At 39.4% G+C, this 15,170-nt stretch overlaps 1 protein-coding gene across 2 annotated transcripts in view; it reads right to left on the bottom strand.

Moving 5' to 3' along the window:
* LOC145977983 (dnaJ homolog subfamily C member 9) overlaps nucleotides 1–14,286 on the bottom strand; it is a 33,496-nt gene extending 19,210 nt beyond the window's left edge. Inside the window, exons 1-5 of one of the 2 annotated variants that reach the window (XM_083110336.1) lie at nucleotides 14,147–14,286; nucleotides 11,705–11,816; nucleotides 9,742–9,840; nucleotides 4,897–5,049; nucleotides 3,584–3,697 (exon numbers count right to left, since the gene is read on the bottom strand). In XM_083110336.1, coding sequence (XP_082966462.1) covers nucleotides 3,584–3,697; nucleotides 4,897–5,049; nucleotides 9,742–9,832 — 358 coding nt within the window. In that variant the 5' untranslated portion in view covers nucleotides 9,833–9,840; nucleotides 11,705–11,816; nucleotides 14,147–14,286. The remainder of the gene's footprint in view (nucleotides 1–3,583; nucleotides 3,698–4,896; nucleotides 5,050–9,741; nucleotides 9,841–11,704; nucleotides 11,817–14,146) is intronic. The other variant, XM_083110337.1, reaches the window with a different exon arrangement.
* Between the last annotated feature and the right edge of the window lie 884 nt (nucleotides 14,287–15,170).

The following is a 15,170-nucleotide window of genomic DNA, read 5'->3' on the forward strand; positions in this document are numbered from 1 at the left end:
CTTTGCAGTACGAAAAACAAAAGTTAAACAATGGCCACATGTCGTTAGGCTGTACATATACTACAAGAGAGCTCCCCAAAGAAAGTGGGTAATCCTCGAAGGAATGAAGACGGAGAATGGCGAGAAAACGCACACAATGGCATGTAACATATCCAGGCACAGCACATCTGGAAGGGATTCCACTGAGAAGCGCACAACCTCCGCACATGCAGATCGACGGTATGAAGTACAGCGATATCCAGCATCTTCACTCGTACCTTTCACTAAAGGACACTATGTGGTGCTGATAGGGGCTCACACAAACACCGGTATACTCAGAGACGTTGTTGAAAATGTCCGCCATTGACTTCAAGACAAAGATGGCATCGGCGAAGCACTGATTGTCTGGTACGTGCAAATACCTCTGGCATGTCACCAATTGTCCCAGCAGCGGCACTAACACGAGCAACGAGATCCTCAGCACTTTCCACAGGGGTTTCATACACGAGCCTTTTCATTTCTCCCCACACAAAGAAATCCAGTGGTGTGAGGTCGGGGGAACGAGGTGGCCACGGTAAAGGTCCACCCCTGCCAATCCAACGATCGCCGAAAATATCGTTGAGTAAGGCTCTGGCTCCCCGGTCGAAATGTGCGGGGGCGCCGTCGTGTTGAAACCAGATACGTTGTCTACCTGCCAGTGGCACGTTTTCCAAAAGTTCAGGTAATACGTCATGTAGAAACACCCGATAATGCCCACCACACAAAGTAGATGGCAAAATGTACGGGCCTATCAAGTGGTCACCTACTACGCCACACCACACATTCACTGCGAACCTATGTTGATGATGGCGCACAATGATTGCATGCGGATTGTCCATATCCCAGACGTGGCTGTTGTGGCTATTGAACATGCCGTCCCTGGTGAACATTGCCTCATCGGTCCACAAAACTATTGTTGGGAACTCTGGAATGGAAAGAGTTTGTTGCACGTACCATTGGCAGAAATCCATGCGTAGGGGAAAGTCCGTGGGCAGTATGTGGTGCACCTTATGCAATTTGTATGGGTGCAATCCCTCCTCTCGAAGAACGCGGAACACATTGCTATGGTGGGTTTGTTGAGTACGAGCAATGACACGTGTGCTGGTGTCAGGACGGTCTCGTATCGCGTCCAACACGTCCTCTTCAAATTGCACAGTGCGCACAGTGCGGGGTCTTCCACAATCCCACCTACGGGGTAGTAGAGATCCAGTTTCACGCAGTCGAGCATCAAGTCTTTGAAAGAGTGCATGTGCTGGTAATCGCCTATTGGGAAAACGTTCGTGATACAAACGACGTGCTTCACAGCTGTTTCGGTTTGCCTCTCCATAAACGAGATGCATATCAGCAAGCTCGTGGGTAGAGTACTCCACCATTGTCTTGTTCGAGAACTGCCCAGAAACAGGGGCACTTTCCCTCCGAGTGACGGATCCCAACTACCGTGATTAGCACCCACGTAATGTCACACAGGTGTCCACGCAGTTGTTGCAAACCGAGAAAGAACACGGGAATACGTACTCTACGTACAGTATTCCTTAGCGCAATTCAACCATACACACACGCCAGACTAAACTCCACGCTGCGAGACGCAGAACAAGACAGGAAAAACAACGGTCGACTACAGTCTCTACGTAGTATCCACCAACACTAATACGTAACAGGTGACCTACACTCACAGCGCCTCTAGTGGAGCTTTCTGTACCAATTAGCTGAAATCAATCTGAGCGTAATTTGACGGCATAGCGTCATTTTCGAGTGAATTTCCTATTTCCCGAGTGTGGGACGGTGTCCCAGCAGTAGTGGGACATGTGGACATACGTCGTCATTTTTTACTGCCTACATTCCGATCTCAACATTATGTAGAAAATAGTAGTAAATTTCCTATATTTTCCATCGGGATTCCCCATTTTCTTTGAGAGTCACCTTGCGCAATTTACACTGGGCCTCAATTGCTGCACCATTGTATTCGTCAGGCACGATTTTGTTTGTATTCTTTTATTCCGACATTGATATCTTTCTTCCTTCTTGAGTTATTGTACTTTACGCATGGTGTGAGGCGATTTTCGCACGCCTGTCACTCGCAAACGGTGCCGATTTCGACATTTTTTCCTCGTTTTTACTTGTCGAACCACCTCCCAAGCGTTGTAACAGGTATTTTGCAACACCCTGTATATGTATAAATTCAATAGGATTTGGATTAATAAATGTTGCAATTTTTCAAGTTTACGGAGAAAAATTCACACAGAATTCCTGGTGAGTAGCCACCCTGTTCTACTTCCCCACTCCCTCACCTTCAGCCAGTCAGCCACTGCCAATAGTTCAAAGGCCATGGTTTCAGGTAATCTATTCTATCACCCAAAAGGAATTGACGGGGGAACCGGATTTCTGGAATCATTACAGTAGCTACATCACAAATTTTCAAATAGCAGCATAATAGAATAACATGTGGTTTGAAGTTTTTATTATTTATGAAATGGTAAAGTGTTACGTCACCACCAAAGGGAATTTCATCATTCGATTCAATACAAGTCCCCTTATTCAATACAGCAATTTTCCTGAGGACAAAATATTTGGAAATGAGAGCCAGTGCCTACCTGCCAGGCTGGCCCCATACACAGGCCAAAATCTCAAGAAAAGTTGTTACACTTCACCCAGGAGATTTGAGCTGCATGCGTCTCGTAGCCGGAGCCCAAAGATTGCACCTTAGACAGCAGGTCTCATTCTATTAGTGCTTTCTTTAAATATACTAATCCCTTGACTGCAAAGACGAGAGCTAATCAATAGTTGAATGGGCATGCCATGCGAAATGGTTGCTTGTGTGTTGTAAAAATTACACAAAACCTCGTTATCAGTTTTCCAATCTTAAATTGCATTCTTGTCATTACGTTAACACTTTTCTAGCTTTTTTATATTTAATAACAAAATTAAAAAAATAGTTAATGAACTCATGGAAGTGATGAGGGGGGAGACAAACATAAGTATCCCTACTTCGAGAAGGGGAATGATGTATAATATACCAGTAATATGCATATATTTAATGATAAATAAAATTCTTGATTATGACATTATCACTCCAACAAAATACTTAAAACCTATTTCTGTATCCAAGCAATGTTCTATGTATGTATTTGTGTGGGAGAGAGGTGTGCTATGTTTTAAAGCACTAATTACAAGAGCGTTCAATTTAATTGTCATTTATTCATATACAGGGTGGAATAAATGTCGCTTTCCCCAAAAAATTATTTCTCACTTGTTCATGAATAAGCACATGTAGGCGTCATAACCTGAAGAAACAAGTACCCTGTGTGTAAGTGGTGGGACTTGGCAACACTGTTCTTACAGCAGGTGGTATTCCAGAACTGCCCTCATATTGCCGATATGCAGTTGATATGGCAATCTGTCGTGGCACATCGGGAAAGCGACTTTTATCCCACCCTGTATGTATGTGTAAATAGATATCTCCAAATAAGTCCTCCACCAAACATCAATTCCTATCCCAAGTGTCATGGTCACCGCACATCTTTGACAAAGGCACTGAAGACCCGGAAATGTTAAGAAAAGAACTCACCTTTATATTCAGCTTCAAACTTCTTGACATCATCGAGCGTGATCTTCTTGAACAGAAGCCTCCAGTAGCTTTCCCAATCTCTCTCCTGCTCGACACTTTCGTCATCGACATCGCCTGCAAGCATCACACATTATTAAACTCCAGGCATTGGAGTCGCCAGACATAATTTACTGCTCTACAACACAAGTCTTACATAAACAAAAGAAGATCCATCTGCACATTTTGGGGTGTTGAATTCAAAAATAATGTTTATTGGCTATTCTTGTTTTCAGGTTTTGCTTTGGGAGGAGGGAAGAGGGCAGGGACTGAAACTACCTGCAAATGTTATATATGCTATGGCCTACATGTAGTCCCCATAGCAAATCATTCATTCTATCAATTAGGCACACACAGGACATGTACTACGTAGAATTTTCAGTGTCTGGAATATTACCTGTGTGGAATCCATTCCACACAGGTAAAACAACAGCAGCGAAAATTCAGGCAAACCAAGAACGGATCAGTAGCTCAGTGCTAGAGTAGTGGCAAGGAATGCTAGAGACCCAGGTTCGAGTCCTGGTCGAGCCTGCATATTTGCTGAAAATTCAACGTAATATTGTTCATTGTTGCCTGAAATTCCTTACAACTGGATTATATTGCATGCTAAACACACCTTATTCTTACTAAGTTTCACAACATGATACAAATTTCCAATTTTACATGACTTTTAGGGCTTACTGCAAATTTTACAAATTTCTGCAAATAGTCTATGAAGAACACTGCAAAAAGAATTAATTTTATGGTATCCTAGTTTAATGTGTTCCATAACATTTTGGCAAAGTAGTAGTTTATGAATACAATAGATGTAACTTATATGTATATGTACTGACAGATTCATGGAAAGTTGTTATTTCAGTATTATTTTGCCCCAACAATAACAACACACTTTATTAAAGGTTTGACCCCAACAGAAGAAAAATCCATCCTGACTACATCCAGAGTTAAAATTAATAAGTGCAAGCTGCAAACTGAGACTAGCACTTTCATTTTGGCAGCAATCCTTCTCCTCCTTCCAAGTTTATAGAAAATTATTTTTACCTCCAATATACAATGACATGATTATTATATGTATACAGTAGTCAGCATTAAACTTCCTCACCTTCGAAATCTTTTTACCATATAAAGTCAACGAGTTTGATGACTACAAACCTCTTTGCACACAAAAATATGTTGAGAAAATCCTATCTGTCAGTTCAGATCAAGACAAACAGAAAACATACACTCAAAATATTTTTATATATTTCTTTCTGAAAATACGAGCAATTTTATCATACCTGATTCATCATATATGGCTCTCTTCTCCTTATCACTCAATATCATGTGAACCTTGCCAAGAACTTGGAACTTCTCAGTTGCTGTCTTCTTTTCATCATCTTTCACTCTGTCAGGATGAAGCAGGAGGGAGAGTCTGTAATAAGCTTTCTTCACTGGTGGACAGAAACAAGATAATATCAACATTCCAGATTATTCTATGTAATTAATACTACAGAATAATTACACCATAATTAGTGGCTAAGCAAAACAATGTAGCTATTGTACAAATTGATCAGCTGACTGCAAGTATTAACTGTTAACTTAGAGGAACACTTCCCTGTCCTGTTGAAAATAACAGTTCTGACTTTCTGCTAATATAAAAAGGCTGTCGCAGAGAAGGTGAGACTAATTCCTGTATAGGAAAACAGCAACCTCCATTGGCTAGCAAATGTACTATAGTGAACATTTGGTTCATTAGCTGCCGATTGAGACCAAAATGAGCGCAATAGGTCATAAGTCGTGACTGCGTAGCAGTTAAAAGACAAGCATGTACATGGACCCCTCCAAGAATCGTTAAAATGAAACAAAAAAATTACAAACCACAAAATTTTTATTCATAATCAGCCACATCGAGTAGACGTACATCTTTTTAAAAATAGGCACCATTGACAGCTAAGCAAGTGTCCATACGCTCCTGCCACTTTGTGAATGTCTTTGAAAATTCATCGTCAGGTAGCGAACTCAAGAAAACTTGCGCTGCGGTGATGACTACTTTGTTGGTCATGAAATGACGACCACGTAAAGCAGCCTTTAAAAGTGGAAATAGGCAAAAGTCGCAGGGTGCAAGGTCCGGGCTTTATGCTGGATAATTTCAATTTTTCTCTTTGTTGCATAATCCTGAAAAGCCCACGCGGTATGCGGGCATGCATTATCGTGGTGCAATATGAAGGAGTTCTTCAAATGCAGTCTCTTTTTTGCTACGTGCTGGCGCAGAGTCTCAATGACTCCTTTGTAATACTGTGGCTCTACTCAGTCTGTCTTCATCGGCATATGCCTGTCGAAACATTGCATATGTTTCCGCAGCACTTTTCCCAAACGCCAACAATATTTTATGGCATGTCGCTGTTCATCTTGAATACTCATCGCGAAAAGTAATGTTATACACAGAAACCTGGAGGGTACACGAAACACATTCCACGTAAATCAACACAGCTGCTCACTAACGTGGTTTCGCAACATGTGACAACTTGCTACGGAAACAGAATGAGTCATCCTACACGATGCGACTAGTGCCAAAGCCAGGAAAAAATCTGTCTCACCTTCTCTGCGACAGCCTTTGTATAACTTGCTATTAATAGATTATTTTGAAATCACTTAGGCTCGCCGCACACCAGATCAGACAAGATGCAATGCAACACGATGAGACACGAGACACGAGGCAAGATGAGTCTTGTTGGGTTCTTCATACAAGAATGAACGAGAGGGCAAAAGAGATGTTGATTACTTTAATTCCACTCATCGCAGTGTTCCATGACAACATAACTTTACAAATTGCTAACAAAAATGAAGTTGGAAAGGGTGTAACACAACAGTGTGCGTGAGGTTAGGGGAGTCAGTTATTCCTGGTAACAAAAGTTGATTTTCATTCCAGGGATGTTTCTATCCCCTTACCATTTTGGTACTTTATATGTAAAAATGATACTTTAATTGTGATATTTTGTTTGTACATAAAAAAAAAAAACTAACGTATACGTGAAAACATGAGAGCCATTGAAGCTTTGGAAACACATCTTTTGTGTGAGGAAATGAGTAATCAATTGTGTAGCTTTGTTTGATATTGTATTTCTAATTATTTTTCATTATAGTGTTAATTTATCTCATCTTGAGAGAGAGTAGATTTCTTTGTGTATATATATTTCCTGTTTACACATGAATATAACAATAGATGAACCCTGCAAAAAAAGAGAAAGTTTAATTCGCAAACTGTAAACACATAGTTATTTTAGAAATAAATATCAAAACTGGCCTGCTATTTTCTTGTACAATTTACGATACATTTTGTATACTACATTCTCTGTCCAAGGTAAAAAAAAAAGATAAGGTGCTCCACTGTGCTTAGTACCACACCATGAAGGCATATAGGGGGTGTGGGGGTAACACTCCACACTTTCTTGATCCGTGAGTGAGGGTGATGTGATCAGCATCACACCCCTGACCACCTTTACCCACCAGGTACCCATGTCATTTGATGCTGGGTGGGTGCCAGAGCTGCTTCCAACGTTAGAAAAGTTCCCAGATTTGAACCGGCCGGGGATTGAACCCGGGACCTTTAGCATGGTAGTCAGACAGTCAGTATGTTACTCAGCGGCGACTCAAGGGGTAGAGCCGCTGTGCCATGGCACTACCCACAGAAGAAACGCATACGTCAGCAAGTAAAGTTAAATGAATACACTGATAGTTTACAGAAAGGAGATTCGAATCTTGCAATCGGTCAAGCTGACGTGACGAAAGCCCTAACCTCCTCACTGCATCGGCAGCTGTTTCGTTTGTACCCTCGCGAGGCAACAGTCCGTGCCGCCCAAGAGCTGGCCTAACCAAGTTGACACACGTGTAGAGGGTTGAAGAAGTCTCAGCGAGGAACATTTCCACCATGAGCCGAGAACAAAGTGGCAGGAAGCGGGGTTAGCCCATAAGAAACCGTGCCCATCTTCGCCTGGCCTGGTGAGGGAACTTTCACAGTGTTGACATGACACAGTTGCACCTTCAGAAAAAAGTCGCTAAATACAACTGGTTTGTAAGACCCGTTGGGTAAGTAATTTCTGCCTACTTTTGGAGAAACGAACCTAATATTTTTCCAAAGTAAAATGAACATTTTTGATAATAGATAGATGCACCAAGAGAGCCATCCAGAATTTTTTAAAAATATAAAAGTAAAAAATCCTATGATGATGCGAGTTTCCTTTGGCATTTCGACAATTTCTTTTCATAACAAAGATATTTTCTACATCCAGTTAGAATACGTGTACATGGGGGAGGAGATGGTGATAGGAGTTCTTTTTCCTTTCCTCTTGTAATCGTTATATTTTTAGGGAAGTGTCCTGTAGTGTATAAAGATAGGTTAGTGAGTGAAGATGAATCGGATTAGTACGTTATTACTTAAACACATGCTGTTTTCCACGTTACCAAACGAGGATAAACATCTTGGCCAGTGGCGCAACCTCAATAAGGGGGCAGGGGGGGGGGCATTGCGGAGGTTTTTTTTTCTATTTACTTGATCGCGTTGGCACTACCCATCATAGTTGCCGCCGGCCACCACTGATGTTACTTATTATATATTTTTATTTAAGAGTTTAATTTTATAATATTTGGATCTAAATAATAATAACAATCAACTGTCCAAATAAAAGATAATTTACAATAGACCTATTTTTTCTTCAGGTAATGTAATGCCACTTCATTCCATAGCGCATCAATTTTGTCCTTATTATGGTTCTGTCGAGGAATAATCGTACAACGGAGGTCTTGCTTGGACGAGAACGATTAGCTTCTCTGGATCAAACTCATTTTTAACCTTGATGGCACCATCAAACTACAGATAATATGTGCTGTCAAACGATAAATGATGAGTCACATGCAGGTGGTGCACTAAGAAGAAAGGATTCACACATGCGAAGAGAATTTTGTTGCATCGTGCTCCTGCAAGACCAAATTCCTGGGACCTCCACTGTTTGTCACGCAACGTCACTAGAGTCAAATGTTTCGTCCAGTGTGCGGCAACCCATAAGAGCCCCATGTTAAACGTTCCCAGTCGGTTCGCAACAAAAATGACTCATTGTGTCATGTCAAATCCAGTGTCTGGCTGGCCTTGGCAATAATCTCATCACATATATTTATATTCAAATCTCAATTACAGGAATAAGTTATATATTGCTTCCTTTTTTGGTAAATTTCATCATCTCTTGCTACTGGCAAAATTCTTTGAAAACTTTACTGACCATTAAAAGAAAAGAAAGATATTACAGACTAAGGTGAAAACGGATTTTCACCAACAATTTTCCACACCTGCTCTAGTGATACCCCCTCCCCCCAAGACTATTCCTTCTTTAGTACAAGCTACCTTATGTTTTGGCATACAGGAAGTAAAAAAACAGGCAAAACCAGGCTGGTTCTGAGCTCCATTGGTAGAATAATATCAGAGACTAAGGTTCAAGTCCTGGTCAAGCCTGCAGCCTTGTCTTAAATGTCTGCACATGCTAAAGTAGTTTTTTCAATGAGCAGAGGGAATATATCAAATGCATACTGGCAGAAAGCAGTTTACACATTCGTGTGTGTGTGTTACAGCTTGAAATTGCAACCTGTATTTTACATGTTTACACTTTTGATCCCATGTACCAAGGTGCAACACTGGATTCACATTTTTCACTTCATAGCCAATCGTTATTTCGACCAGTGGAAAAACACACTGCTGTGGGGAATTTATGCTTGGTAGCAGGTTCCGACAGCCCTGACCCGTTCCTTTTGCTGCAGAAACAATAGTGCCAGATATTCCCCACTTTCAGTTCAAATTACTAATTTTGAACCTTTCCCTGATCCCTCCCCTAGTCCAGTCAGTGAAGGGAACAAGGCTTGACAACTCGGAAGTAACCATTCTTTTCTCACTGGTTTCTAAACTCCAAGAGTTGTTGGCTTGCTTTTCCCAGACTTACAGATGAAGGTTGACAAACTCTGAAACTCTGTCAGGGATAATATTTTAGTTGGATTCTTCATACTTGTTCAGACTCCAACTGCAGTAACTAAATTATTGTATCCAGTTACAAAACCTTAGCTGCAATTTCGTCACAAAGCATACTCTACCACTAACGTACCTGCTTTGTCATCTGCATCCTTGTTAATCTTCAGAACCTCATAGAGATTTGTTGTTCCAAAATATTCCTCGCATTCATGCAGCAAGCCCATGTTGAAAGCTGGCGGGAGAAAAGTTTTAGAAAATATTAGATTAAAGTGGTTTCTGTGTATTTTGGAACAAACATACGGTTGCATGGAAGTGAAAATTTCTAAAAACAAGCCCAAGATCACAGCAAAGTTTCTGACTGCGACGATGTTAATAGATGCACGGAATGATAAGGAAGACATTGAGAATACTGGAAGGAGTTTTGAAGTTCAGAGAAATTATGTTGCAGGGTGTGTTCAAGTGACCCAGCTTGTAAGGCATCACTGTGAAACATTATTTTTGCATTTAGGTTGGGTTCATTTTAATGATTTACAGTCGCTTTTCTGTCTCTTTTTGGCTAATCGTGATGATGAGGATGAGTGATGAGGGACAATCATGCACAGACTTCGAACCTAGGACACCTCTCATCGTAGTGCACCATGCTAACCACTCTGCCATGGAGGTTGGCTCTTTTGCATCTCTCATGTACAACTGAAGTAAAATGTGTAAAATAACTATGCATTAGAGGCAATCAAACCTAATAATCCTAACCTACTTAAAAACATAAAAATAACACCAAAAGTAATGTACAAGGGTTTAAATGTAATATACTCATGTAAACATACGGGAGGAAGTCGAAAATATAGTTCTGCACAATACGAATGAAAGTACTTACAAAGACATGAATAGAATCTGATGTATACAGAAATGCATGTGCATCAAGATATTGGAATCACCCAATTGCATCTTGGGCCAAGCATAATTCTAATCTAAATAGTTTTTGACTTTACAATTTTGTTCAAAAAAATAAGTTTCTGTGTTACAATTCTACTTACTTGGCACTTCAGTGATACAACCTTGCATCTTATCTTATATATTCCTAATACATAAACAATATCTATGAGTTGAACAACTAATTAGGCGTATCATGGAGACAACAGCAGCTTCATGTAATCAAAGAAAAAATAGCTACAAACACCTACCAAGTATATTGCTACATTTATTATTTTAACATTTTATCTTCTTACTCCTTTGTTTTATTCTATTCCCATATATGTGTGGTGGGTGGTGGAAATATATTTCACTTTTCAATCGTTCCTCGATTATTTAGATCCACCTGTGCTTGCTTTAAACATTTCTATTTGCTTTATATTTTCATCCTTGTATGATGTTCTATCCCCTCGTACCCATTTTGTTGTTTTTTTCATTCTCTTTCTTCTTAATGTCCAATTGCAAGAGGCTATTCACTGATTCAAGAAGAGATTCTTCATCCTACATGTCATTCAAACGTTCCATCCATCTTTACCTTATACTTCTTCCAGACTCTCCCCTGTATTCTTTCTGACACTCGTTCCATCTTATTCTACACAATGACGAACCAATGAAAGAAATAGGGGGTAGGGAATGATCTCTATTCCAGAGATTTCTAAAAGTGATGTCTAAAACTAAATGAAACACACAGCAACACAAGACTAAACAGTGTTAAGACTAAACTAAATTAACTATTAGTCACCAATTAATACACAAGTAAATGGCAGATGGCCTCAATGTTTAAAATTAAGCAATTACCACACTAAGCAACTTTTAAGACTTAACAATAAACCTTGAGTGAAGCAGGTGGCAGAAAAAAAAGGATCCATCCCATGCAAGAGATTGTTCTCCACCAATGTACTCGTATGCACCCATACCACTTCAAGTTTTAATGGACAATTGTCAAGACTATTTTATACTTATACATATTTATTTTATTTTGGTGGAATTTGAGAAAGCAGCAAATATATGATACAAATGAGTAGAACTGTATCATTTGACTATTTCGTCTGTTGAGAGAGAAAAAATGTCACACTCCTAACTGAAAACAAATCAATTTCTGCCATCTGAAGCATAATAATCGCTACCTGTACTGATGCTGTCACTTGAAGTCTCTTAGTGGTGAATGCAGCCAATGAAAATTGAAAATTTAGAGTCCAAATGGGATTTTAGCAGTGAGAACGAAAGATGGCAATCATGCTAGAAACAAGAAACATATTTACATAACAAACATGTCTTATATAAGCTTACAAATGCAAAAACTGTGGTAACTAAGCCCCGTGACAGGTTAAGTTTGCAGCAGGTTTTATGCATTAACCCACGCAAGAAGGGCACTCAGCATCTCCCGTGCCAGTCGACAGTATTGCAGCGTAACTATATTCTGAGTGCACATTTTCTAAATATGCGAAAAGTTGCTGCAAACTTAACCTGTCGCAGGGCTTACATGCATTATCTCTCATAACATCAATGCATAATTAATAAGCATTACAATGGACTGATAAATGTTATGGCCAGGGCTCGAAAAATCCCAGTCGCCAGGGCGACTAAAAATTTCAGCCTGGCGACTGTCATCTTTTGCTGTAATATGTATGAAATTTTAATGATTCTAAGTTCAAATTGCAGTTAGCAAATTATTTTATTTTTTTTTATCAACGTTGTGAACATTCCATAGTGTCAGTAACAATTTCTTACACTTTGTCTTCTATTTCCTGCTTTCTCAAATAATTTAGTGATGTTTTGAATACCGTGATGCTCAGCATCTCATACAGTGTGTTTCAAAAGTTGCACAACCCAAACTTAGGAAATGTATATCATGAAAACCGTATGAGATATTTACACCGGGTTTTCTGCATTTACTTTTCACAGTAAATATCGTAGAAGCATCTTAGTAGAATGCATTTACAGACTTATTTTAATGCTAAGGATACCAAACCTAACCACGAAAGCATATATTGAACAAAATGTTAACTAATCGGTAAAATTTTCGTATCCCCAAAACGTATTTCTCCAATTTTACAGGAGAAAGTACTTACCGAAATGGCTTTATTTATACTTTAGGAAGGTCTTGGAAGCTTGTTTTCACCTCGGTGAAATTCTTTGGCCGGTAAATCATGTAATTTTCGACATTAATGTCACTCCGATGCACAAAAGCTGTTCCCCTGATGTCCGTCTACTACGTGAACCAAACATTTGCGAGCGTTTCATGACGTAACAACCGGTCAGTGTTTACAAATACACGGTTTTGTAACTGTGTAACAGTTCTAGAACATAAATAAACGTGAGTTACTGTTCATCATTTCTGATTACGAACTTGCGACAACATGACGTGCACAGGATCAGTGGCGTGCTCAATGTGAGGTTGATGGGGGTTATAACCCCCCCCCCCCTTTCGCCCAGTATCTATAAGGCTATTTATGAATGGTTCGTAGGGCTATCCGTGAATGGTTCGTAGGGCTATCCGTGAATGGTTCGTGGGGCTATTTATGAATGGTTCGTGGGGCTATCCGTGAATGGTTCATGGGGCTATTTATGAATGTTTCGTTGGGCTATCCATGAATGGTTCGTAGGGCTATTTATGAATGGTTTGTGGGGCTATTTATGAATGGTTTGAGGGCTATTTATGGATGGTTCGTGGGGTTTTCGAACCTGAAAAAAAATTCTAATTTTTCTATGAAGCAGGGTGCAACACTGCATAACTACTGATCATGGACTACGCTAGTCAAGATTTCTCCGCCATATCACGTGTAACGCAAGCAAAAGCGAACAAAATAAAAATACTCGATATTTCGAAAATTGAGATTATTTGCCTGCAAAAAACGAAACGCGACATAGAAGAATCCTTACGAATGCAGAATATGTAAGTATCAATGTGAAAAATACCTACGAAGGTAAGGTTACGAAAATAAGGGAATTAGAGACGTTTGGTGGTTACCGAAATTTTAATCGGGGAAGTTTCGGTTATTTCACATGTAACATTTTTTTGCTTTGAAATGTGTAATTTTGCAACGAAAGTTATAAACATGTACGGTACTTACATTTGCATAGCCCAAATTCGTGATTTGTAGTTACATTTACGTCATATTATACCCATAAAAAGAACGTGGCGTAACCAACCGAAATGGTCATGCTACGTCACTGCTAGACACAGTAGAAAATTCATGGAGACGGTTATTAGAGAAAACTTGCAAAGTTCATGGAGAGCAAGTCACAAAATTTAATCGCACATGGTTTTCGATACTCAGCTGTCCGCTAAAGATTTGCACTTAAAAGCCTCTGCCAACACTTAGCTATTGCAGTTTAGCCATCTGTAGCTAGATTATAAATGAATACTCATTAAACTATGAATTAAACGTGGTTACAAGAGATATCCACACCAACAGCTTCTTCATTTCGTACATTGCATTTGACATGATTTTACAGTTTCGTCATGGTGTCTATACATTAATGCACAATCAACAACAACAATCCATTTAAAATATAATACCTAGAACCATTAATAAAATGTACGTTTAGAAGTTAGTTAAATATACCTTTTAAAAAACTGCAAATTTTGCTGGCACTTTCCGAAACTTTGACAAACTCTCCCGCCTTTTCTTCTTCTAGGAAGAAATGCGAGTGTGTGACAGAAGTGAGAGCAATTGTATTACACGTCTTTCTTCTCAGAAACTGAAATCAGACAGGTTGTGCAATCCTGCGTGTGCGTGCAGTGCAATCTGGGGCGTTGTTACCGGGGGGACTGGGGGACCCGTAAACAAAAAGGGAAAGAAATCTTATGTACATGATTTGGCGTATTACATAGCATGTCCCCCTGGGCATAATCAACATTTTAAAATAGTGGTCCTGTTCAGGAAAAGCTAATTGCAAATAGCAGCAAGGTAGTTGTAGGCTCGTTCGCTTGACACAGGCAAAAGTGAACGTGCTGTTATTCTATTAAATGACACGTTTGATTTTAACTCGAGAAATTAGCTCAGAATACGATAACTGTCATAAAATGAGAATTTTAAAAAGATGATCGTCAGCGTCAGGGATGAGATCATATATCAAAACTCAAAAAACATTAATATTTGCTAAGTATTTGTTTACCTCACTTGAAGTGCTCTATTCTTATGGGTTAATATGTTAGAGTGTAATACATAATAATTTATTATGACTGTACCTGTATTTTCATAATTAACTTTTATTTGCCGGGTGTTTCATTTCTCAACATGGCCAATAAAAATGGTCCTATCTTTCATAAACAAATACAGTATGTAACATTGATATTCGTACACATATAGAATTTCCGAGGAAAAAATGCCGTATCTACTAGTAAATTTAATCATTTTCATATGTACCTGGAAATTAATGTTAATCAAGGTTTCACCAACAAATGTATGTTAAAAGTGTATAAACAAAGCATATAATTTGTGTGAAAAGAGAAAAACAGGCTGTTTCATGCAACATTGTTATTCGTACAGGCAAGAGTTTCAATCTTCCTCGCATACAGCGCCAACGCTATTCGGGCGATTTCATGCAGTTTGCAACTTCGTAACATGTTTGAACATGCAGCCGCGC

The sequence above is a fragment of the Lepisma saccharinum genome, chromosome 24 (assembly GCF_977018435.1).
Source record: "Lepisma saccharinum chromosome 24, izLepSacc3.1, whole genome shotgun sequence".
Classification (NCBI taxonomy): domain Eukaryota; kingdom Metazoa; phylum Arthropoda; class Insecta; order Zygentoma; family Lepismatidae; genus Lepisma; species Lepisma saccharinum.